The sequence below is a fragment of the Periophthalmus magnuspinnatus genome, chromosome 5, assembly GCF_009829125.3.
Source record: "Periophthalmus magnuspinnatus isolate fPerMag1 chromosome 5, fPerMag1.2.pri, whole genome shotgun sequence".
In the NCBI taxonomy this organism is placed as follows: domain Eukaryota; kingdom Metazoa; phylum Chordata; class Actinopteri; order Gobiiformes; family Gobiidae; genus Periophthalmus; species Periophthalmus magnuspinnatus.
In genome coordinates this window covers 16,877,138-16,903,508 of record NC_047130.1, presented here as the reverse complement: position 1 = coordinate 16,903,508, position 26,371 = coordinate 16,877,138, and the positions used below count along the sequence as shown (strand labels likewise).

Here is a 26,371-nt window from a genome sequence, read left to right as displayed (position 1 = left end):
GTGGGAGAGAAAGAGGGAGGGATAAAAAGAGAAAGGGAGGGAGAGGGGAGACAGAGAGAGAGGGAGAGATGGGGGAGAAGCAAGGAGTGAGAAAGGAGAAAGGAAAGAGAGAGGAAGTATGAGGGAGAGTGGGCAGGAAGATGGGGAGAGAGAGTGGGAAAGAGAAAGAGTGAGACATAGAGAGGAGGGAGAGAAGGTACGAAAGAGAGAATACAGAGGGTGCAGACAGAGCGAGGGACTGAGAAAGAGGGAGGCAAAAAATGGGGCATATAGAGAATGACAGAAAGAAAGGAGGAGGAAGACAGTGGGTTGAGGGAATGAGAGAGAGGAGGAGAGACAGAGCGGTCATTGAGAGAAGGAGAGAGTGAGAGAGACAGGAGATATATTGGAGTAAGAGGAAGTGTGAGAGGAAGCCATTGGGCCGTGTTACATTCTCTGTGTTTTTATGATGTTTTCCTGTCGTCTGCCTCAGCTCCAGACACAACTGTATCAAACACACACTGTTGTGTTAGAGTGTGCGTCTTTATTAGAGCCATGTGGCAGTTTAAGTTATAAAAGTAAAAATAATCACACACTCAGAGCTTAAAATGTTCATGAACTTCAAATTTCAAAAGCAATGTCCCATTTACCTCCACTTCTCGTGTGTTTAAGCAAAATGTGCCCTCCCAGTACAGATATGTTACATAAGCAGCTCCTGTGTTCTGTCTGCATCTAATTACAAAGTGTTTTATTGTCCAGTCATCAGGAATGGTACGATTAGCATGCTAGTTATTGTCAGCATTACTGTGATGTTAAAAAGTTAAAGCCAAAGTAAAATCTGTCAACTGGACAAATCGTTGAGTGAAGACGTTTGGCTGCTTGTCCAAGCCGCTTCTTCAGTTCTGGTCAGATTACTGCTGGACACTGCCTTATATCTGTCTGAAGGTGGCGCTAACTACAGTGAAGCTAACACGCCTGTTTGTTTACTGTTTCTGTTTGTAGGCTATGTCTACTGAGCTAAGTGTGCACTGTGAATGAGACCTACTTAGCATTTTCATTCACTCTTAATGGGCCTACAGGCTAGCTATATTGTTTTCTTTGTTTCCTTGGTTTGCTTTGGGTCTGAGGATGGAGTTATATATGGGGGACAGATGATGTCTGAGTCCTAACAAAATTATATTTTTTTAACTCCCCTCTCTAAACTCAAACTATTTCTTTTCTGTGGTTAAGATCTGTACCTCATTATCTTCAAAGTAGTGCTCAGTGTCTTTGAGATGGAGATGTACAGCAGACTGGGGTCCTGAGCTGTTCTTGTGACGATGTTGGTACATTCTCATTGTCATGGTAAAACTCTGCTCTGGTCTCTGAAAGTTGTGAAAAGTGCTTAGAAACCCATCAGGGTGAATACCTATGATGCTCTGAATGCATAAGTGAGGACTAACTTTGGACCCCTGCAAACTGTTTAAAATGAGCTTGTGTTGATGGTTACGTGGCTTTGCTGGCGATGGTTTCATGCACACTCAAAATCTGATTATGTTCAGATTTGTGAAACTAAAAGGTTATTAACTATTAATTAATTGTTGGATTTATGTGGCACCTTTAAAGATGCCCAAAGTTCTTTACACAGTGTTATTCATACACTTGATGTATGAATAACACAGTGTATGATAAACGAGTGTATGATAAACGAGTGTATGATAAACGAGTGTACGATAAACGAGTGTACGATAAACGAGTGTACGATAAACGAGTGTACGATAAATGAGTGTATGATAAACAATAGAAGTGGTGGCGGCAAACTTAGTACTGTACTACTGTTGTAGCCACTGCTGCTCTGAGGTAGAACGATGGAAGTGAACCTGTCACTCTGCACCATCGGCCCCTCCGACACACACACACACACACACACACACTACATTCATACTAGGCAATGTGAAGTGTCTTGCCCAAGAACACAACAACAGTTTTTGCCACTTCAGAGATCAGACAATACCAGGCTTTGACAAAGAGGTATATCTGAGTTATTAAAATAAAATGTAAAATACAAAATGAGCGTGATCTCTCTGATCACTCACAGCAGAATGTGCAGTTTTTCTCCTTTGAGTCATTTTAAGGTTTAGAAATCAAGGAGGAGAGAGGGAGAGGGGGAGAGAAGGGAAGAGGAGAGAGGGAGGGAGAGACAGAACGAGTCTCTCATCATAATAACTACTGCTGTCTCATTAGTCATACACCAAAGAGGGAGAGAAGGAGAGAGAGAAGAAGGGAAGGAGAGAGAGAAGGAGAAAGGGAGGGAGAGAGAGAGAGAGAGGGAAAGGAAGAGAGAGAAGGAGAGATGGACAGAGAGAAGGAGAGAGGGACAGAAGGAGAGGGGAAGGAAGCAGAGAGGGAGGGAGACGGGGAGAGATGAAAGGGGGAAGGAGAGAGGGAGGGAGATGGAGAGAGAACAAGCCCCACATCATAATAACTCTACTGCTGTCCCATTATTCTCTCATACCACAGAATGTGGGAGGGAAGGACAGATAGAAGGAGAGAAAGAAGGGGAGAGGGTTTGTTTCTCCTTTGAGTCACTTTAAGGTTTAGAAATCAGCTATGAATCCGTTTTTTGTTTTTTTTCCCCACCTTGTAACCGCAGCCACTGTTTTACCCACAAAATGTTGTATGTCGTCATACCCCCCCCTTCCCCAGACTGTGTCCACGTTCAAAACTCTAACAGTATTCTGTCTAATGCCTCCGCCCCTTGTCCCGCTGGGGTGGGTGAGTGGGATAAGGGGGGTCCAGGTCCAGACTCGGGCACCAGGTGATGTTTCAGCTCTGGTCTGATCCTCTGGACTTTGTATAAACTCCATTGGTCATGCTCCATCGACACCGGACTAATATTTAACATGTGCGATAGAGAGAAAAGTAAAAAAACAAAACAAATGGAAGGACCTGAGCTGTGGTGGAGTCATGTGACATCGTGCCCTCGGGCAAGACTCGATAACATCTGAACACTTTTGTAGATGATCAGATGAAATGTTTCCTTTTACATTCTTCTGTTCAGGGTAAATGATTCAAAAACACAACCTACATAGACTCGTTCTTTTTGTATTCGTTCTTTTCTAGACTAAAAAAACTGAAGAATGTCGCCATAAATTTACTATAGTAAAATAAAACATTTTTTTTGTTTCATTTGGTTGTTTTTATTGCACTGAAAAACAAAAAAAAATCCAAAAACACACGTTGTTACTGTGAGTGGGCTCGCATCTCCACAAACCTGACTCATTTGTAGTCTGGAATAGGGCCTCTTCCTGCTTGTTTCATTGGGAATTTTGTTCCTTAGTCTATAATATTCCGCAGTATGGCATAAAACATGTCTGTCTCCATGGAGAATGTTCCAGAGTATGATTTTAACTTCGTGTGTCCATGGAATCGTGCGGTTGACTTGCCAACTCCAGAAAGTTACACACTGTACCTTTTAGATTACATATGACTTCCTGTTTTCCATCACGCTAGGAGGTTCTACATGTATGTCTATGGCGCAATGTTCAGCAGTTACCATGGTGACACAATGCAGACATTAGCAGCAACTACCAATGTTGTTTCCTCGTCACAAACAGACCTAGAGTTGTGTTTTGTTTCATTCACACATGTTTAACACACAAACCTTGCATCCCCTCTCAAACTGAAAACACTCTGTTCCACCTTGTGATGTCATCATGTGGTAATACAGGAAGTGCTCCACTGTGTTTTTAAACTCCACAAACCTTCACTAGAATCATTTGGATAATTTCAGACCTGGAATTACTAATCTCTACTGACCTAAAGGTAAAAGGAGCTGTTAACATGAAAACTACCACTTCATGACATCACAAGGTGGAACAGAGCATTTTGAGCTTTGTAGATGTTACAGACTAATAATAAAGTGTTACTCAAACATGTGTGGATGAAACAAAACATAACTCCAGGTCTGTTTCTGAGGAGGTAACAGCATTATAACATGACTTAAAGCTCACAAGAGTCAGTTTTGTGTAAGCTTTAAGTAAAATTTGGAAAAGTCACATTTTGTCCTTTTTCTGTCATTTTTATAACATTAATCCTTGTTCTTTTGAGTATATAGTTTCAGTTGTAGTTTGTATCTGACTTTTGACACTTTTGACCACCTTGTATAGTGGTGAACAGGCCCAGTCCAAAGATCTCCGCTCTCATCTCTGTCAGTGAGGAGGAGGGGCTATAAAGGGGGCGGGGCTGTATGTGTGGGAGCCGTGGGGTCGTCCTGGGGTCAGCGAGCAGGAGCAGGCTCGTTGGTTCACATTCCTGCAGCTCCACTCGTGTTTTACACAGACACACATTCACCTTAAGGGCTTTTACACAGGGACATAACTCGAACTGGGAAACACACTGTAATCTTTCACAACGAGACAGTTAAAGATGTCATGAAATGTAATAACCGACGTCCGTCATGTCCGCGGAGACGCTTTGAACTTTAAAACTCACGAGATTTTTTTCTGTTTAGACTCTGAATTATAGAAATGTACAAAATGTACTCAAGGAATAAACTTTCATCATCTCTCAAAGTGTTCCACTGAAGTCGACATCTACTATTTTCACTGTTCATTTTCAGTACTGAGACTTGATGAAGCTAGCTGGAGGCACTGCTCTGTCTGAAGCTCTTTTACTCAAGTTAGACTTTAAAGGGCCTATGTGTATACTCTTGTGAGCTTTAAACCATGTTGTAACCTGAAGTTGTGTTTTGTTTCATTCACAAATATTTGAGTAGTGAATGTGGAATTTAAAAACACAGTGGAGCACTTCCTGTATTACCACATGATGACATCACAAGGTGGAACAGAGTGTTTTCAGTTTGAGAGAAGAATTCAGCCTAAATATGCAGGGTTTGTGTGTTAAACATGTGTGAATGAAACAAAACACAACTCCAGGTCTGTTTGTGAAACCGTGTAATATGAACCCTTTAAAGGTACACTGCGTAACTTTTCTGGTGCAGTTAAGAGTACCACCTTCTTGTCTCCATGGAAATGTTGTTGCCTAGAGATGGAACTACATATCGGGCCAATATTGTTACTGTCTGTGGTTTTCATCTTCAAAGGCACTGTTGTGAAAGGTTGTAAAGCTAACGACAGCATGCTAACAGCGCACTTCTGAGTTTGTGGAGGATCCAGTGTTTCATAATTAGATGCAGACAGACGGGCTGTGTAGCTTAGTCCACGTTTCCGCAATGTGTTCGAAGGTTCACGCATCCTAGACATCAAACGCAGAGCTGGAAAATCATAACGTTTGGCAATATTCTCTGTGCGTCAACCAAAGACTGTTTATATAAATGGACATAGCTAACCTGCTAGCTGCTGTGCTATAAATAGGAAGTGATGTTTGTATTAACCCGTGCTACATGAATCTGGGTTTTTATTTTGTTATTGTGACTGTAACTCAAGATATGAACATTAATAAGAGACAAATCAGGCTTCTTCTTTCTCGTTTGACTATAGGTTTGATTAACAGTAATGCTAAGTGCCCGCTTCCTGCTTCCCTTCCTGTGGGTGGGAAGGGATGGGTGGGACCTTCAGCAGCCTCACTCCGGATTGGCTCTTTGGTTGCTATGATACTCGCCCTCGGATTTCAAATATGGCACCTAGCTCCAAATTGGCCGCTGTAACTGCTAACCTTGATGCGCTTCATTTGACTGGAGCTGAACGCTGTGGGTGACGTCACAGTCGCTCAGTCCACTTTTTTAAACAGTCTATGGACAGTTGAACAACGCTACAAACACTTCGACATCGAGGCGTTTGATGACATTTTGATTTGCTGCTTTTTCAATATATTTGTAACTCAGGCAAATGCGACTTTATTACCAATTTATGAAAAATATTGGGCACTGTTGCTACTGCCATCTCTCTATCTCTTTGTTTCAGGCACTTCCTCTGTTCTATCTGATGGAACAGAGGAGCTGATCTTCCGGATTGGGAAAATACTTCATATTAGGAGTCCCCTCTCTCCTCCCTCCCCCTCTCTCTATCGCCTCTTATCTTCTTCCTCTTCTTTTTATTTATGTCTCTCTTCCCCTTCTCTCTCCTCTCATTTTTACCCCTCAATCATTCCCATTTAACTCCCATGCTCCCACATTCTCTTTCCTTCTGTTTTCTCTCTCTCTCCTCACCCCACCCCCCTCTCAGTCTCCCCTCCCTTCGCTCCTCTCTCTTATCCCCTTTTTATCTTTTTACTTCCTTGCATTTTGCTCTCTCTCTCTTATCTTTCTCTCTCATCTCTCTCCTTGTTTGTCTCTCTCCCGTTTTTTTTCACTCTATCTTCTGTTGCTTCTTCTCTTCTCTCCCTTTTTCTCTCTTTCTTTCACTGTCTCTCTTCCTTCTCCCACTCTCTCTGTTCTCCCTCTTTCTCTCCTTGTTTTTTTCTCGTTCTTCCTTCTCTCTCCTCATCTCTCTTTCTCTCCCCCTCTCTCTCTTCTCTTTCCTCTCTCTTTCGCTGTCTTTCTCTTCTCTCTCTCTCCCCTTGTTTTTCTGTCTCTCCTCCCTCTCTCTCTCTTCCCTCTCTCTTTCACTGTCTCTCCCTCTCTCTTCTCACTCTCTACTTCCTGTCTCTTCTTGTTTTTTCTCACTCTTCTATATTTCTCTCCTCCCGCTTTTCTCACTCTTTCTAACTCTTTTTTGCTATCTCTCTTCTTTCTCCCTTTCTCTCTTCTTGTTTTTCTCTCACTCTTCTCTTTCTCTTTTCTTTCCCTCTCTTTTCTCCCCCTCTCTCTCTCCATTGCCGCCTCTCTCTTCTCCATCTCTCTCTCTTCTCCCTCTCCCTCTCTCTCTCCTTTGCCGTCTCTCTCTTCTCCCACTTTCTCTCTCTTTTCTCTCTTTCTTTCTTTCTTTCTTTCTTTCTTTCTCACGCCTTTCTCTCTTTTACCTCTCTTTCTCTCTCTCCTCCCTGTAGCTCTTCTCCCTCTCTCTCTTCTTCCTCCTTTTCTCTCTTCTCCCTCTCTCTTCTTCCTCTCTCTCCTTCTCTTTTCTATCCCAGTCCCTTTGTCCTTATTTGGTCATGTTGCAGAGCCATCGCAGGATCCCAGAGCTCTGAGCAGAAGAGAGCGAGAGAGGTAAGGAAAGAGAGACAGGGGTAGGGAGAGAGAGAGAGAGAAAGAGTGAGGGAAAGAGAGAGAGCAACAGAGAGAGAGTGAGTGGGGGAAGGATGGACAGACAGCACTTCACAAATGTTTCTTTAGTCTTTTAAGTGAACGAGGGATGAGTTGGAATCAGAGGAAAGCATAAATAATTCCAGTCCTTCCATTTCAGAATAAACAGCTCAGGACCAAAGAGCAGTAGTGTGTAGTAGTTGTAGTTGTTGTAATACTTAAAGCTGCACTACGTCACTTTTCATGGGAGGGGTCAGTCACCAGCTGCTCATCTCCACGGCGATGGTATTGCTCTGCCTGTACTGTTGTAGTGTAGTTTTAAAGTTTGGTGTTTTATTGCTAAGAAATACCACACATGCAGGGCCGCCTCTCCACAGATCTGACCTGTAACTTAGCCAGGGAAGTCATCTGGAGACCGAAGAAGAAGTTATACTAGTAACAGCTATAGTAGCAGTAACAGCAGTAGTGGCAGCCGTAGTAGTAGTAGTAGTAGTAGTAGTAGTAGTAGCAGTAGCAGTAGTAGTAGTAGCAGTAGTAGTAGTAGTAGTAGTAGCAGTAGTAGTAGTAGTAGCAGTAGTAGTAGTAGTAGCAGTAGTAGTAGTAGTAGCAGTAGTAGTAGTAGTAGTAGCAGTAGCAGCAGTAGTAGTAGTAGTAGCAGTAGTAGTAGTAGTAGCAGTAGCAGCAGTAGTAGTAGTAGTAGTAGTAGCAGCAGTAGTAGTAGTAGTAGTAGTAGTAGCAGCAGTAGTAGTAGTAGTAGTAATAGTAGTAGGAGTAGTAGTAATAGTAGTAGGAGCAGTAGTAATAGTAGTAGTAGCAGTAGTAGTAGTAGCAGCAGTAGCAGTAGTAGGAGGAGTAGTAGTAGCAGCAGCTGTAGTAGCAGTAGTAGTAGTTTTCATTGACAGCGTTGCTAAGTGCACGCTCCCTGCTAAACCAGTGGTGTGGGCAGGAAGGGGTGTTACCTTCAACAGCCTTGCTCCTGATTGGCTCTTTGGTTGCTATGATACTCATGGTCGGAGTTCCTAAAAAGGAACTCTGCTCCAAATTGTCCGCTATAACTGCTCCAGCCTCGATGAGCTTCATCTGACTGGGTGATGTCACACTCTCTCAGTCCACTTTATACAGACTATGTTTATAACTCAGAGCTACTTCCTGTATTTTTGTACTTTTCTTCTCAACCTTTTTCCCACAAACTGCCTCTTCACTGATGTAAAACTATGATAATTATTAAACACAGGAACTATCCCACCAAACCAAGTTATAATTATAAAAACATGAAAACCTCGTCAGATGTTTGTCAGACTGGGGAGTTGGGATTAAGGTCACGATTCAAAGCCATTGTGTTTGAAAGTGACAGTTAAATGAGTGCAGAGTGAGTAAAAGTGTTTTTGTTTCAGGGGAAGAGAAAAGAGGAAGTGCTCTAACTGCTCCCATGCAAATATGAACTCCCTGATGTGTCTATGAAAATGAGAGTGCCCTGAACACAACAGGCTGCTTCACTGTCTGCTGGGAAAAACAGCACTCACTCAGTTATTATGAGCGTTCAGTATATCAAAGCTGGAACAAGATTTTTACGAGGCTCAGTATTTATCGTGTGTGTATTTTCTTAATGAGGAGATTTTAGACATTTTTCTGTACTATGATCACAGACTGTAAAGAAGTGGACTGAGTGAGTGTGACGTCACCTACAGCGTTCAGCTCCAGTCAAATGAAGCTCAGATATAGCAGATAATTTGGAGTATCATAGCAACCAAAGAGCCAATCCAGAGCCAGTCCCTTCCACACCGTTGGTTTAGCAGCGAGCGGGCACTTAGCAACGCTGTCAATCAAACCTGTTGCTAACCAGGTAAAATAAATATTTAAGCAGATATTTTGCAAATATTTATTTTTCATTCTTTAGTGACATAGTACTTTTTTTTTCAAATTTATTTTTTAAATTCAGGTCAAGGCTCCACTGCACACTCCAAAAGCTCAAAGGCAATATAAGGATGGCGGCTCACAGCATTTTTGTTTGCTACATGGATAATTTAAGTTCAGATTTTTTTATTCATTTGAAAGAGACCTTCAGCTTGGCATGTTTAATTTTCTCTGTAGCACTTCACGGATTTCATAAGCAAAACACGATTGTTGTTTATACAAAGCATACAGGTAAAAAAAACCCAATACTGTTATCTTTATCTTTACAAACACTGTTATCTTTATTTTAGATGTCAAAAAGTATTTGCGGCTCCTGGTGTTTCTTTTCCATGGAAACTGGGTCTAAATGGCTCTTTGGGTGTTAAATGTTGCCGACCCCTGGGCTAACAGATTAGCTACGTCCATTTATATATACAGTCTATGATAAGATTAGAGCTGTAGAGGGGAGATTAAATAACTTCTATGTCTAATTATTGGTTCATTTTATTTATCAGGCCTTTTAAAGACACTGACTATTTGAAATCAGTGGCATAAAGTCATTTCAATACCGCTCCAACACTCTTGTTAGCTGGATCAGATATCGGTTTCCAAATGCTGGTTCAGTCGATATCCGGGCTGGACATATAAACTCTAATAAGATTATTTTCTGGACGCAGTTGCTCCATAAAGTCTTATCTTCTATTTATACATAACACATTTGGATCAGTTTTGTCTTATTTTATTTTAGTTTAAAGGAAATAACAGCTGTTTTTAGTCTCTGCTCTGATATCGGTTGGTCCCTTATTGGAGTTTTCAAACCTGTTTTTATTTACTCTGATGTGAGTAAGTTTTGAAGATAATTTTTACTTTTAAATATACTTAAAAGATGTTGTACTAGTTCGTTTTAAACAGTTTTCAATGAGTTACTCCTCATTGACCTTATGCATTCAGAGCATCATAATGATTCACCATGATGAGTTTATAAGCATGCTAACAGTGCTTCAAGAACCTGATCATTTCTATTAGTGAACTCATTAACCTCTGATCTGTGTTCTTATAGTGTTTCTTCATCACAAACAGACCTGGAGTTGTGTTTTGTTTCATTCACACATGTTTAACACACAAACCCTGCAGATTTGGACTGAGTTCTTGTCTCAAACAGAAAACATTTAGGAAGTGCTCCACTGTGTTTTTAAACTCCACCTTCAGTAGAATCATTTGGATCATTTCAGCCCTGGAATTGTCAATCTCTACTGATCTAAAGGTAAAAGGAGATGTTAATGTGAAAAAAAAAGTGTTACTCAAACATCAGTGAATGAAACAAAACACAACTCGAGGTCTGTTTTTGAAGAGGTAAAACCGTTATAACATATTTTAAAGCTCACAAGAGTCAATTGTGGTTATAATATAGGACCGTTTTTCATAGTTTGTCCGGGGGTGCGACTTATATGTGAAATTATTAAAATATATAATTTCACATCTTCATTATTGTCACGCTGACAACTGTGTTTGCGGACAAGCCGGTCTATGTTACGTTAGCATAGTGTGTCTGATTAACTGTTAATATCCTACGTTAACATATCAGACAGTTTGTTGTCTATGTGTTAGCGTTAGTGTGCTGTACTGATATTCAGCCTCTATTTTATTGTTATTATTATGACTTGCCTTTAAAGATGGAATGTTTATTCTTGGTCTCGGATTTTGTAAAATAAATTTACCCAAAAATGCAACTTATCGTCCAGTGCGACTTATATATGTTTTTTTCTCCATTATTAAGCATTTTTTCGCTGGTGTGACTTATTGTATTGGCCAATAGAAAGTTGTGGTGTCATCTGAAATTGCAATAATTTACCAACACCGCACTTCCACCTCTAAACCGCTATAATATGATTGTGTTAATGAAATGTGTCGTCAGAAGTGATTACCTCTATAGAAAGTCCAGATGTGAAGCTAAAACGGGCCGTGCTGTTTTCCCTTGATGCCTGTTCTTTGATGAAGCGGAGCAGGGCGGTGTTTGAAGTCGACAAACACAGGAGCAGAGACGGTGTTTAGCGAGGACACGACAATAATGAAAATACAGTGATATCATAATACCAAAAGTCTGAGAAGAATATCGTGGGTCTGAGCTAAAATTATTTGTTTCAATGCAGCAACAACTTAACACAAAAGGAACTACATATCCCATGATTCTTAGCTCCATTTCAGTGCAGACAACATGAGAAAATTACTGTTTTTAAAGTGGGATTTAACACCTAAGCTCCGCCCAAAACAACTGTTCAAATAGGTAGAAATAATTTGAGCAAACAAACATTTACAAAGTACAAATCTGTATCAAAGATCTCAAAATCATTGCGAAATACTTGCTTTTTATTTTTTAAGTACATGTTTAAACTTTAATACTTTTACTTAAGTAGATTTTTTCATGTGATACTTTTACTTGAGTATTTTTTGCTCCTGTATCTGTACTTTTACTTAAGTAACAAAATTGAGTACTTCTTCCACTTTACTTCGATCAGCAAAGACATTTTGTCTCCCACAGCGTTCAGCTCCAGTCAAATGAAGCTCATCGAGGCTAGCAGTTATAGCGGCTAATCTGGAGCAGAGTTCCATACTTCGAATTCTGACCACAAGTATCATAGCAACCAAAGAGCCAATCCAGGGCGTGGCTGATGAAGGTAACGCCCCATCCTGCTCGCACTGCTGGTTTAGCAGGGAGCGGGTGCTTAGCAACGCCATCGTTAATACGCCGTTAAAATGATGAGTCTGACATCAGCAGTTACAGAGAGAGGGGCCACAGTTTTACAATAGAAAGTGAATTGGAGCCAGAGTCAATGGAGCCGGAAGTGCACCCATGATCACTTCCTATTTAGAACGAGGCCGCTAGCATGTGAGCTATGTCCATCTACATGTACAGCCTATGTTTAAACCTACACGAACGACTGAAGCATCACACAAACAGCAAAGTTTAAATGTACGTTCATCATTTTCCATTTCTTCTTTTGTTGTATTATTTTTCTGTAAATATAACCTGATCTATGCTTCTTTCTTTCCTCCCTGTGTTTGTGCAGATTGCCTGTTCAGACTCTGCCCCATGAACCGATACTCGGCCCAAAAACAGTTCTGGAAAGCAGCAAAACCCGGAGGGAACACAGACGCCGTCCTCCTCAACAAACTGCATGTGAGTGACGCCATCGGGTTTATCTGGTTCAAAAACACACTCACAAACATGCTTTTTCATTCAATTCTATTCAATTTGTTTATATACTGTAGCACAGGGGTGCTCAGACTTTTTCAGTGTGTGAGCTACTTTTAAAATGATCGTGTCTGAAAGATCTACCACCTATTACAAAAATGGTAAACATATATTTATTTGTAAATATATTATGAATTCTTACATCTACAGTGCATTTTCATGTACCTTGCACAACGTCATGAGATAATACTGCACAACACAACTGAACTTCTTACATGTTCATAATTACTTGAATGATGATTACTGCTCTGACTTGCACTGAATAGAATCAGTGAGGGATGCAGAGTTCGGGCAGCAGTTTCTGACAGGAGCCAGGAGTAAAATTGCATTTTTCGTTTGAAAGTGATAACAGAGCTAATCATGTTGATTATGGTTTTGTCTTTTTTATAGCCATAAAAAACATGTTAAACGAAGTATCAGAATTTACTGCATTTTTTCACACAACTACTTCTATTTTACACGTGCTCTCATTCATCACCTTTGAGGGACAACAGAGGCAGATTATTGTAATGACGGTAAAATATTTACATAGCCCATGACTCCGCTTTGAGACGCCGTTTGAATTTACATGAGAGCACGACTGGGCGCGGAGTTACGCTGCTGGAAAGTCCGCAACCCGCTCTATCGGTGACGATAGGATCCGACGCTATAGGGTTAAACTAACTCGCGCTTGTTTATGCGTGTGCAGCGCCCATGATGTGACCTAGAGTCAGGTGTAATCTGACTGTTGTCCTGTATATTAGTCATGTGACTGGATGGATGACGGGACGTGATCTACACAGAATGCCTTCACGATCGACTGGTAGATCGCGATCGACGTAATGAACACTCCTGCTGTAGCACATTTAAAATACAACATAAGCTGCCCAAAGTGCTTCACATAAAAGTCTGCAAAAAATGGAAAACACCACACATAGGCAAAGAACAACAGAACAACAAAGCACCAAGATATCCTGTCTAGATTGTATTAAATGCCAGGGAGATGTGGTGGATTTTCAGTCTAGTCTTAAACTGTGACTGAGAGGATCTGACAGGCAGAGGGTGCTGTTCCATAGTCTGGGCGCTGCGCAAATAAAGAGGAGTGCACACATTTAAACACAATAACATTTCGATTTTAGGAGTGGGATCTAACAACTTTTCTCTTCCCGCTCCTTTTTGAGCTTAAATAAGTTAAAAAAAATTCTGTGAAATGTGCATTAAGAGTACTGGATACATCTGCACGAAATGAATACATAAAGGAAATGAAAATGAAACATTTTTAATATAAATGTGGTCACGTCTCCACTGATCTGACCTGTAATCTGGCTTTGGCTTATTATATTTTCAGGTCGTGTAATGTGTGTAAGAATATGACCTTAGCTGTGTGAAAATGATCATATTGTTGTGCATATCAGGCGGCCCTCACGTCCTCGTCTCCTCCACACGGTCAGATGTGTCCTCCCACACCCGTGTCCACTCCGAGCAGCTCTCAGCTCATGTGTAATATGCAAATCAGGCACAACATTTTGTCAACGTGGTAGATTTTAACAATGGGATTTCTTTGACAGCACGAGAATATGGGAAGTAGAAATACAAAGTACAAACAGAAGGAGTACTGGTATGAAGTCCCTTGGTTCTGTACATGAAAGAAAGTGTTCCTTAACCTTAAACTTAAACTTCAGATGTCATCAAACAGGTTTCAGATGTCATCCATGCATGTTTGAGTAATCTAGTGATCTCTCCCGGGCCTGATTCTTTATGGTTAGCAGTACAATCTATCCAAAGCTCCGCCCACAAGCCTACATCACCACATGGCCTTTTTTTTTTAAATATACAAAAGCAGGATGCAAAACAGTACACTACATCTTCACAAACCTGATGTGACGTGCAGTGGATTTATTAGAGGAATGCACACTGATTGTGTTGCGATAGTGCTCTGAAGGGGGAGTGAGTTAGCATAGAGAGCAAGGGGAGGAGAGACTCAGACCATCAAAAACAAAACTGACACTTGTTAATATGTTGTCAGGGAATATAGCAAGTTAACCTGGTTTGTGTGGAATTAATACCCATTAGAATTACAATACCTCCTCTTTAATTATTATTTGTGGTACAGAATCAGCAGCTTCTACTTTAAGGAGTTACACTACGTAAGGAGTTACACTATGTTTTCGTGATCTTTTCATGTTTTAATTATGTATTACTACGCTAATACATAGGTAATAACATGTGCTTAAACAATCTCTACAACAGAGCTTTCAAAACTTATTTAAGTCACCAAAATACACATTAAACTTACAGCCATTGCTTTCGTAGGTGTAGATAAGATTTTAAAAACAACATGAGCAGTTTTCAATACCAACACATTTTTATCTGACTGAATTCTGCTGCTGTGACCCAAAATGTATTGTGACCACTTCCTGAGGCCTTCAAAATAAAACACAAATAACCCAAAACTAGAGTGATTATTTTTTAACAAAATGGCTGTCTTTAGCGTAAAATAGTAACAAGTGAATTATGTATCTATTACAAAATTATTATGAACCGTTACTGAGACTGACTTTTACTGTGGCAGAACAGTAAAACTCTTAATTATACTGGCAAATATCGTATCATCTGATTAAATCCATATTGGGTTGTTGCAAGTCACTGTTTTCTACTTTCATTCCCATTTAAAGTCAGCTCTTATCTGGTCGTAAACATTGTTTCCATAGCGAGTTTTGGGCCGTGCTTAAATGATGTCGACCTTAAATGTATCTGTAAAAGTCACATTCACATATTAAACTCTCTTTCATCTGTGTAATCTGCCCTGAGTGGACCATGTTTGTAGATTTACAGCGATGATTTGACCTGTGGTATTTTTGTCTCCTCTCTCGCTCTGCAGCACGCAGCCGACCTGGAGAAGAAACAAAACGACTCGGAAAACAAGAAACTCCTGGGGACAGTAATCCAATATGGCAACGTCATCCAGGTTTGTATTAGGACAAAGGATGAACTCTATAAATATGAGGCTGCGTAGAAGGAATAAAGACGCTGTATCTGTACAAACCAAATCAAGGTCTCTCCCGCTAGTGTTAGCAACAGGTTTGATTGACACTGTTGCTAAGTGCGGGAAGGGGTGTTGCCTTCAACAGTTTCGCTGCAGATTCTTTATAGGCAATATTACAAAGATGTGCCTTTAATTTAGATTTAAAAATATAAGACCTACTACTGTTGTGTCCTTGGGCAAGACACTTGACCCACCGTGTTTAGTGTGAATGTGGTGTTTCACTCACACATTACAGTCATACCGAGTAATAGGTGGTGGTCGGAGGTGCAGATTGGCAGGCTTAGTTGCATCAGAGCTGCCCCAGGGCATCTGCGGCTAAAGAGACGATGGACTGCATAAATAATTCAGTTTAAAGGACTTTGAGTGTCCCAAAAACACTTAATAAATCAAATAGACTGTTATATATTCCATATTAAACCCATCACTGTATAATGACATTTACAATCACATATAGTATTATCTTTCTATTTTCCTTTGTGTTAGATGCTCCACCTGAAGAGTAACAAATACCTGACAGTGAACAAGCGCCTGCCCGCTCTGCTGGAGAAGAACGCCATGAGGGTGATGCTGGACACAGCCGGAAACGAGGGCTCCTGGTTCTACATCCAGCCATTTTACAAACTCCGGTCCATCGGAGACAGTGTAAGACTCTAAGCTTTAAATAAACTCCATTTCATAGGGGGCAGTGTAAGGCCATGTCCCAATTCTGTACCATTTGATGTACTGTTCGAAGTACCCACCTCAGCCTCATATTAAACATTACGACAGCTGCACTAATATACAAGTGTAAGGGATAATTTTGGTCACTGTTTGGTGAGTTACACAGAAGTTACTGTAAACCCAATTTAACATGATGCACTGTTGTAGGTGACGTAAACCAGTACTTACATTTGAATATGTATTGCGTAGCATACTCCATTTTTTTATGTGACTGTGGTGCATGATGGGATACAGCAGTGTGCAGAGTGTGTGCGCCGATCTCCATGGAAACACATTTTCGACTGCATTTATCGGGTGTATTGAAATGTAATATAAAATTCTTAGACAAAGCACCACAAACACAATCCTTTCTCTCAAATGGCAAAACAAAATTATGTAAATTATGTAAATGATGTAAACTAGACAGATCACGGTCCAGCTGACACATTTTCCGAGTAGACCCCTGCGGGACGATGGAGGTATCACACTCACTGCTCTCTCAAATCTGTGAACGAGAACGACATTTAGAATGTTGTTGCTGTGAGCTGTTCTTCAGACCAGCTCAGAGCTCTGACACATCTGAACGTCACAGTGAGGGTGCACTTTGACGAGCCGAGTCACAGCCCTGATTCATGTGTTTTTATGTCTTACTTTAACCCCTTTGTGAATAAAAACAGAATATAGTGAGCCGAGGTATTAAAGGTCCATGTTATACTGTTTCTGATCTGTTCTAATGTTTCCTCATCACAAACAGACCTGCAGTTGTGTTTTGTTTCATTCACACATGTTTAACACACAAACCCTGAATATTTAGGCTGAGTTCTTCTCTCAAACAGAAAACACCCCGTTCCACCTTGTGATGTCATCATGTGGTAATACAGGAAGTGCTTCACTGTGTTTTTAAACTTCATACACCTTCACTAGAATCATTTGGATCATTTCAGCTCTGGAATTGCCAATCTCTTCTGAACTAAAGATAAAAGGAGCTGTTAACATGAAAACTACCACTTCATGACATCACAAGGTGGAACAGAGCATTTTGAGCTTTGGAGATGTAGACAGACTAATAATAAAAGTTACACAAACATGTGTGACTGAAACAAAACACAACTCCATGTAAGTTTTTGAGGAGGTAACAGCGATAGAACATGACGTAAACCTCACAAGAGTAATATAGGTCCTTTAATTAAAATGCAGTATACATTTCATATTCTCTACTGCAGTAAAAGTACATATAGTTTATGTGAGTTGTTGGAGGTGTTGTTGTAGCATTAAAAAAAGACCCTCCTCTATTGAACCTAAAGAAAAGAAAAAAACTTAAAAAAATACAATTCAAAGCTCTCGACTCCAGTAAAAATGGATTGAGGCGTCACTATGATAAAAGCCCATCAGTGTTATGTGTCGTTTTCTGCTTAAAAAAAGTTATTTTTCATAGGTTTCCTGGAACTTGTGGAATTTTTGCCACCGCTATAACACGCCCACGTTCAGCCCAGAGCAGGTCTTTAGCCAACCAAGACTTTATTTAGTTGATGACAGAACTACAACCTGGTAGAAATGACAAAGTGTCCAGTTCTGGGCCTCCTTCCAACACAACATGAAACAATGGACCATGTAGAATGTTGATGTTCAGTGTTTAATCCACATCTAGAGTTCACACTATACAGAGCTGGAGAAAGGTGTTTCACTGAGGACTGAAGATCTAAACAAAGTGGAGTCATGAAGGTTCTTAGTTTATAGACAGCCTTAAAGAATGTTTTTATAGAATTAAATATTTCTTTATAGTAAATAGGTATGAGGAGAATATGGTGTTGTAGATGGTGCTAACCTGATGCGTTTGGTGCATTTAACACAAGCCTCTGGAACTGGACGTCTGTGTCATCATGGAGTGAGATGTTATTGAGTTTATAGAGGTAGAAATAATTACATTTGCAGTAAATCAGCAGTAAAAAGTTTGTATCATGACATAGACTGTATACAGTGGTCCCTCTTTTATCGCGGGGGTTATGTTCTAAAAATAACCCGCAATAGGTGAAATCCGTGAAGTAGTCAGCTTTATTTTTTACAATTATTCTATATGTTTTGCAGCTGTAAACCCCCTCACCACACACTTTATACACTTTTCTCACACAGGCATTAACATTTCTCTCTTGTTTAAACTCTCTCAAAGTTCAAACCTTCGTAGGCGCCTTTGTCGGTGCAGAACGTTTCATCGACATTGTGGGTTTTGTCGGGGAGAAAACTTGCAAACATACAGCACTTCAGAGTCACACTGTGATCCAACATTTATGTAAATTTGTCTGAACACATTCTGTACTGTACAGGAGACACGGCACAGAGGAGACTGATGGACAATGGTCTACAGTCCCTCAGCCAATCAGGACGCAGAACACAATACACGCACATATGCTGTAAAAAAAACAAAAAAACATGCAAAATTGCTCTAAAAATCCGTGAAACAGCAAGGCCGCAAAAGGTGAACCACGATATAGTGAGGGACAACTGTAAATGGACATGGTTAACCTGTTAGCTGCTGTGTTTCAAACAGGAAGTGATCATGGGCACACTTCCGGCTTAATCAACTCTGGCTCCAATTCTCTTTCTATTGAAAAACTATGGCCCCTCTCTCTGTAACTGCTGCTGTCAGACTTGTCATTTTGGTCTTAAAATATTCATATTAACCCGCTCTACATGATCCTGGTTTTTTTATTTCACTATTGTGTCTGTAAATCAAGATATGAACATTAATAACAGACAAATCAGGTGCCTTCTTTTCCGGAGGTCACTCCCCACCGTTAGCAACAGGCTTGTTTGACAGCATTGCTAAGCGGTTTAGCTCACATCCCTGCTAAACCAGTGATGTGAGCGGGAAGGGGTGTTATCTTCAACAGCCTCACTCTGGATTGGCTCTTTGGTTGCTATGATACTCGCGGTCAGAATTACAAATATAGAACTCTGCTCCAAATTGGCCACTGTAACTGCTCTAGCCTCGATGAGCTTCATTTAACTGGAGCCGAACACTGTGGGCGATGTCACACTCACTTAGTCCACTTCTTTACACAGTCTGTGGATCATGATCAGTTGGGTCAGTTTAGCAGCAGGTCTGAAGGCCACAGTTTGGACGCCTTTGTATTAGATTATTCACTGGCTGTAGACTTGAAAGTGATTCTCAGTCCGTCTTCCTCTCTGTGTGCAGTCTGCTCTGGTCTCTGCACGTCCTCAGATCTTAAAACCTCTTTTGGCAGAACCTCCTCCTGTGGCACCTGCCCAGCTCAAACTCTCGCTCAGACTCTCGCTCAGATTCTGGCTCCTGTTTAATCTCCTAAGCTCCAGCATCTCTCCAAAGCCCAAACACAACCTGTGCTGTTTGTGTAGACACCAGAATAACCACAGTGTCTCCCAATGAGATCAATGACCCTCAGCTATTTTTACCAAAGTATTTAAAGTCTGTTTATTCTGCAATTAGAGAGCACAGAGGGCTGCGCTTCAAGCAATGGATCTGAACAGTTCATTATGCAAGAGGAGACAAGGGCATGCACACTCTGTTGTACACTTTACATATTGTGTTTCTGTTTTAACCCATAAGAACCCAGACACATTTTTCCTTAAAGGAAAATTATGTGGGATATACCACAGACCAAGTGGACCACATAGAACACATTTCTGCAAAGTGTTTGTTACACTGGTGTCACCGTGGGTTCTTATGTTAATTGTATGTATTGGTGTAGAAATGTTCTCTGGCGCCCTCTGTTGGTCTTTCCAGCTGTTGTTTTAAAAATGCACTATGGAACCTTTCGGGGTTAATAGCCTTAAAATATATATAAAAACTGTAAAAAACAAAGCCGACTACTTCGTGATTCAGTCCTGATTCAGTCCTGATTCAGTCCTGGTTCAGTCCTGATTCAGTCCTGGTTCAGTCCTGATTCAGTCCTGGTTTAGTCCTTGTTTAGTCCTATTTTTCAGGACTCATCTTACTCTTTGTTCATTAAGTCCAGCCTAAAAGGAGTTCACTTTGGGCTGGACTCGTGCTTCAGTTCAGTTTCATCAGTTTGAAAATGTTTGGTTGGAGCCGAAACATCTTGATCACAAAAACAGAGTCCAGACGACCAGCGATGGAATGGGGGATTACAGCGTCTCGTCTCCGTGGGGATGTTATTTCTGTTTTTCTGATGACATCACAACATTCTATTGACCAATAATATTTAACACAGATGTGGGTCGTTAAATGAATATTGTGAGAATGCAGCTTTTTGTTGTAAAACCGGGAAATAATGGGTCTATGCACAAAAGAAATCATCAGATTTGCGTTGCATTTGCGTGTTTAACTTTTGGACATTTGCACCCCCATCTGGCAGTATGACATCATCACAATCTACAATCTGAAAACCACCAATGGCTATAATGGGGATGCCAACAGGTCAAGTCAAATCTGTGGAGTGGCGAGTCCACTCATAGTTAAAAAAAAAAGGCCTGTTTGTCAATTTGTTTTTTTTTTATGAATGCCAAATCAATTTGGCTTAGTCCTGGCTTCATCCTGGTTTAGTCCCGGTTTAGTAGTGTTTTAAACTTCCTTTTGTTTATTTTTAATCTTTTACAGGTTGTGATTGGTGATAAAGTCGTTCTGAACCCTGTGAATGCCGGACAGCCGCTCCACGCCAGCTCCCATCAGCTCGTGGACAACCCGGGCTGTAACGAGGTGAAGCTGAAACAAGAATCAAACACAAAACACATCAAATATATAAAAAACACTGTACAAATATTGACTTTTCTCAGGTGAACTCAGTGAATTGTAACACAAGCTGGAAGATCGTTCTGTTTATGAAATGGAGCGACAACCAGGAAATCATCCTTAAAGGGGTCTGTATTTAAAACATTGTACAGTTTTTAATCTTATAATTTTTACTCTTCTTAGATTGTGTTGTAGTGTTCTGGTGTAAGGGAAGAGCCCAAATTTAGCGTCTTAGCAACTCTGTTAAGCAAACCTGTTGCTAACGCTAGCAAGACCTTGGGGAAAGAAGGCATCTGATTTGTCTGTTATTAATGTTCATATCTTGACTTACAGACACAATAGTGAAATAAAAACCAGGATCATGTAGAGCGGATTAATATGAACATTTTAAGACCAAAATCAAAACAGTTACAGAGAGAGGGGCCACAGTTTTTCATTGTAAAGTGAACTGGACCCAGAGTCAACGAAAACACGCTCATGATCACTTCCAAATTGGAGCACAGCGGCTAGCAAGTTAGCTATGTCCATTTATATATAAGTCTATGGTTGCAACACTGAAATTTCCCCATTGTGGGATGAATAACAATTCTATTATCTTACCGCATTTTCCAAAATATATATGTCGCTCTGAAGACGCACCAGCGAAAAAATACATAATAATGAAGAAAAAAGCATAAATAAGTCCCACTGGACTATAAGGCCAAGAACAGACATTTTATCTTTAAAGGCAAGTTATAATAATAACAATAAAATAGAGAACAGCAGGCTGAATATCAGAACAGCAACGATAACGTATCATATAGACAATGAACTGAATATGTGTCTGGTCTGTTTGTGTAAGATATTAACATTTAATCAGGTAACTAAAGCATAAAAAACAAGCTAACAAGTTTACTCTGGATCTCACTCCAAATCACTAAATCCATTGAATTCTTCATCCTCGATGTCACTTCTGAACAAGTCAGTTACGGCGGTAGATGAAGTAGATGGCTGTAATACTGGTACACAAGTCTAGAGTGTCCTCACGTGGTTGTCACTGTAACATTAACAAAGATGTGAAATGATATATTTTAATAATTTCACATAGAAGTCGCATCTGAGGATAAGTCACACCCCTGGACAAACTATGAAAAAAGTGCAACTTATCATAGTATATGAAAGTATGGTATTGAGAAAATCGCACACAGGATTACAACGAAACCCTGCCTGTGTGTCGTTCTGTCTGTGTGTCGTTCTGTCTGTGTGTCGTTCTGTCTGTGTGTCGTTCTGTCTGTGTGTCGTTCTTTGAGAAAAATATGTGTTGTTGTTACTTGTATTAGCCAAAATACATTGAAATCATCATTATTATTTTTGTTGCTGTCTGGTTGACTTTATATGTCTCTTTCCTGACTCAAGTGAAGTGGTTTTAGTCCCAGGACAGTAGCTAAAATAACCCAGTGCCACCAACATATTTTCCTTGATCTTGGACCAACCGCGATTAAAGAGGCGGTATTATGTGAACTTGACTTTTTTGGCGTTCTACCATGTTAAGACATTGTTCCCTCATCAAAAACAAGTCTGAAGAGGTTTTCGGTGTCGTCCATGCATGTCTGAGTAATCTAGCGATCTCTCCCAGACCCCATTCAAACCCTCCTTACTGTTAGTAGTATGATTCTGTACAAGACTCCGCCCACAAGCCTACATCACCCATGCTCCACACGACAATTCTCCACAATTCTCCATAAATAACTCCATAAAAACAAAAACATGATACAAAACAATACACTACAACTTCACAAACCTGATATGATGTGCAGTAGCTTCATTAGCAGGTAGAAATAAAATACCCCCTCTTTAATACCCCATAGAGGTGTAATACCCCTCTTTAATACCCCATAGAGGTGTAATACCCCCTCGTTAATACCCCATAGAGGTGTAATACCCCCTCGTTAATACCCCATAGAGGTGTAATACCCCCTCTTTAATACCCCATAGAGGTGTAATACCCCCTCTTTAATACCCCATAGAGGTGTAATACCCCTCTTTAAGTGCTGATGTAATATTGTGTGTAATCTTTAACGGTTGTGTCCTTGTTTTCAGGGCGACGTCGTTCGCTTGTTCCACGCTGAACAAGAGAAGTTCCTCACATGTGACGACCACCGCAAAAAACAGTACGTGTTTCTGCGCACCACGGGACGCCAGTCTGCCACCTCCGCCACCAGCAGCAAGGCATTGTGGGAGATCGAGGTACGGGCAGGGTCAATAAGAGATACACAACACGAGGAAAGATCAGTTATTGTGGTTAGATTAAAGAAGTTCTCCATCTATTCAAAGTGTTCAGAGAAGAAACAAGGTTATTTTTATTTCAGAACCTGTTTGTAGATCTGACCTGTCGACGCCATAGAGTGGGGTTGTCACGGCAACAAATTTTGAAGTTCAGTATATCGCTGAAGAAGTTATAGACGATAAATTTGACATTAATCTATGCCTAAGAGCTGATTTAAACCACAAACACTATTCTAAATCTACAGTATTGTTAAAAAACTGCAATAAATGAACATCAGAATGAAACACTTGAGTTCTTAGTTTCTATCTGTAATGAGTCTCAGAAGTTATTACTCAACCTCCCACAGCTCATGTCTTATCATAGTCAGAAAATAACCAAACATGTCCCAGTAGAGCCAAGAAACTGTCCCACCATGAATACTGACCCCAAACATGTTTTTTCCATTTATCATAATATACTTGTAGTAGTAATAGTAACAATAGCAGTAGTAGCAGTAGCATTTATCATAGTGTAGTGATCATCATGACAGACCTGTAATACTCTGTATAAAGAAGTGGACTATGTGAGTGTAACCCACAGTGTTCAGCTCCAGTCAAATGAAGCTCATCGATGGTGGCAGTTTTAGGGACCAATTTGGAGCTGAATTCTGTATTAAAATGTATAATTATTTGTATGTTGTGTCTTGTTGGTTTCAGGTGGTGCAGCACGACCCGTGTCGAGGAGGAGCTGGATACTGGAACAGTCTGTTCAGGTTTAAACATCTGGCCACTGGACACTACCTGGCAGCAGAGGTCAGTCTAAGGCTGTGTCCGAATGTCCACACTCCTCCTACAGGGGGCACTGTTTAGGCGTGATGCCATTTTAATTGGTGTCTGAATGTCCAGCTGGTGAGGAAGTAGCGCACTCAAAATTTCCCACAATGCACCTTGAAAAGTAGTGAACATCAGTGGTCTCTACAGCAATGTAGACCATGACGCATTGTGAGAATTGATAAAACATCAGTGGACAGAGACAGGTCTTTAACTGGACACAACACGACTGAATGAAGCAGAGAGAAGCTCTGGTTTATCTCACTGTTGATTCTGATGATAAATAAAACACTATTAAATAAACTGTTGATGTGTAAAGTTGCTAGCATTAGCCGCTTTAGCTTGAGCTGTTATCAGAGCGAGAATTTACACATCTCAGTGAAAAAAATAATAATCTAGTCTGTCTACGTGAGATCCATCTTGACATAAACTTGTGTGATTATTATTAGTCCATAAAGACTTGTGCCAGTCCAATCTGATCATTATTTATGACACAAATCAACTTTTATCAGAGTTTAGCCTTTAAACTTTTTTCACCCAGACTCAGAGTCACATGACCTGAAAGTAGTGAGCCGCACGTCTGAATCTCTGTAAACAAGTCTCCATAGAGTCCACTAAAGAGTGAGGGCTGTGGAGAGAATGAGGGGTGAGGGGCTGGGAGAGACATTCAGACACAGCCATAGTCTAAAACAGAGTACAAGCTCATAGGAAAAGTAGTAGTAGTAGTATCAGTAGTAGTAGTAGTAGTAGTATCAGTAGTAGTAGTAGTAGTAGTAGTAGTAGTAGTAGTAGTAGTAGTAGTAGTAGTAGTAGTAGTAGTAGTAGTAGTAGTAGCATCAGTAGTAGTAGTAGTAGTAGTAGCATCGGTAGTTGTAGTAGTAGTAGTAGCATCGGTAGTTGTAGTAGTAGTAGTAGCATCGGTAGTAGTAGCAGTAGTAGTAGTAGTAGCATCAGTAGTAGCATCAGTAGTAGCATCGGTAGTAGTAGTAGTAGTAGCACCAGTTGTAGTAGTAGTAGTAGTAGCAGTGGAGGTGGATGGTAAATAACCTGTGTGTCTTGTGTCTTTTCAGGTAAACCCAGAGTATGAAGAGGAGTGTCTGGAGTCTCGCTCTTCTGTAAGAAACACTTTTTTATAACAAATATAAACTTTAAAAAAATAAAAACACAACCAGCCAAAAGTCTGGACACATCTTCTGTTTCTTCTCCGAGTGAGACGTCTGATGTGAAGCAGACGTATGGAATTATGCAGCAAAGAAAAACGTTTAACAACAGAACTAAATATGTTTATATTTTAAATTTAAATCCTCAGAGTGTGTCTGCTCGTCGCTTTACCGCGTCAGGGTGAAGGGTCAAAACTAGTGATCAAAGCAAAGAGGCTATTTTCAAAAATCTACAACATTTTTGAGTTATTTAGAGTTTATTTTAATTTATTATTCGAAGTTAGAATCGATAGTGTAAAAAGTCAAAGAAATAAAGATGAAACAGAAATGAAAAAAGTCCAAACCTTTGACTGGTTGTGTGCTTTTAAAATCATTTACATTAAAGATCCACTGTGTAACTTTCTTGGAATTAAACTTAACTACCACCAAAAATATAATTACAGATGCATGTTTTTCAAGGCTTTTTTAAGTAATAAATGCAAGATAGATGTGTTTAATGCCATACTGTGGAACAATCTGACCAAAGTAATAACATGTTTATGCTCCATCAGAAATGTTACACAGTGCAGCTTTAACCTTTAATGCATATGATCATTTTAGTTTACCTTTTCAGAACCAAATGCACTAGAAATGGCATGTTGTTGTTGTTGTTTTTGCTGTTGCTGTCATTGTTGTCGTCATCGTTGTTGTCGTCGCAGTTGTTGTTGTCGTCGTTGTTTTTGTTGTTGTCATCATTGTTGTTGTTGTTGTCCTCATCGTTGTTGTCGCCGTTGTTGTTTTTGTTGTAGTCATTTTTGTAGTTGTTGTTTTTGTTGTCGTTGTTGTTGTTTTTGTTGTCGTTGTTGCTGTTGTTTTTGTTGTTGTCATCGTTGTTGTTGTCGTTGTTGTTGTTTTGACAGATTATAGAAAATGAGTTACATGTTAAATTTTGTACTTGTATTAAGCAAATAAATCCAGGGGCGTTTAGTTTTTATTCATATTTCTTTTATTTAATGTCTCTTTATTTCTATAGGGGGACCCAATGAGAGCACTCAGCCTCTCTTTTTCATGGGCGCTCTGTTTAAAATACAAAACAAGCAGAAAAACAAACAAAAAAACAAGTCCATAAACATTAAAACAAACATTAAAAACAGGAGCAGGTGTGTGGATAAAAGTTTGTTACCAGATTATTAAATTGTGATTTTTTTCACCAGTGTGTCCAGTTTTGCTTTTTCTTGGAGTGTGTTCCATTTTTTTTAAGTAAAACAGCTAAAAGCCTCTTTCTCGTCTAAGTTTTGTTGCGGCTCGTCCTTATGCAGTCATGTGATTTGGTATTAAATGTTCCTGTATCGATGAGTAACAAGCAGGTGAGGTATTTTCGGGGTTTTTGAAGTAGTCCCTTATAGATACTGTGGACAATAAACAAATATAATACTTACTTTCTTACAAAGGTGTAAAA

At 40.1% G+C, this 26,371-nt stretch overlaps 1 protein-coding gene across 3 annotated transcripts in view; it reads left to right on the top strand.

The window, feature by feature from the left end:
* The window catches only part of LOC117370699 (inositol 1,4,5-trisphosphate receptor type 1), a 177,087-nt gene that overhangs the window by 25,301 nt on the left and 125,415 nt on the right, over positions 1-26,371 (top strand). For all 3 annotated transcript variants that reach the window (XM_055222037.1, XM_055222035.1, XM_055222036.1), the window contains exons 4-11: positions 12,064-12,173; positions 15,109-15,195; positions 15,757-15,915; positions 20,567-20,665; positions 20,743-20,826; positions 22,778-22,924; positions 23,660-23,755; positions 24,844-24,888. In XM_055222037.1, the coding sequence (XP_055078012.1) occupies positions 12,064-12,173; positions 15,109-15,195; positions 15,757-15,915; positions 20,567-20,665; positions 20,743-20,826; positions 22,778-22,924; positions 23,660-23,755; positions 24,844-24,888 (827 nt within the window). The remainder of the gene's footprint in view (positions 1-12,063; positions 12,174-15,108; positions 15,196-15,756; positions 15,916-20,566; positions 20,666-20,742; positions 20,827-22,777; positions 22,925-23,659; positions 23,756-24,843; positions 24,889-26,371) is intronic.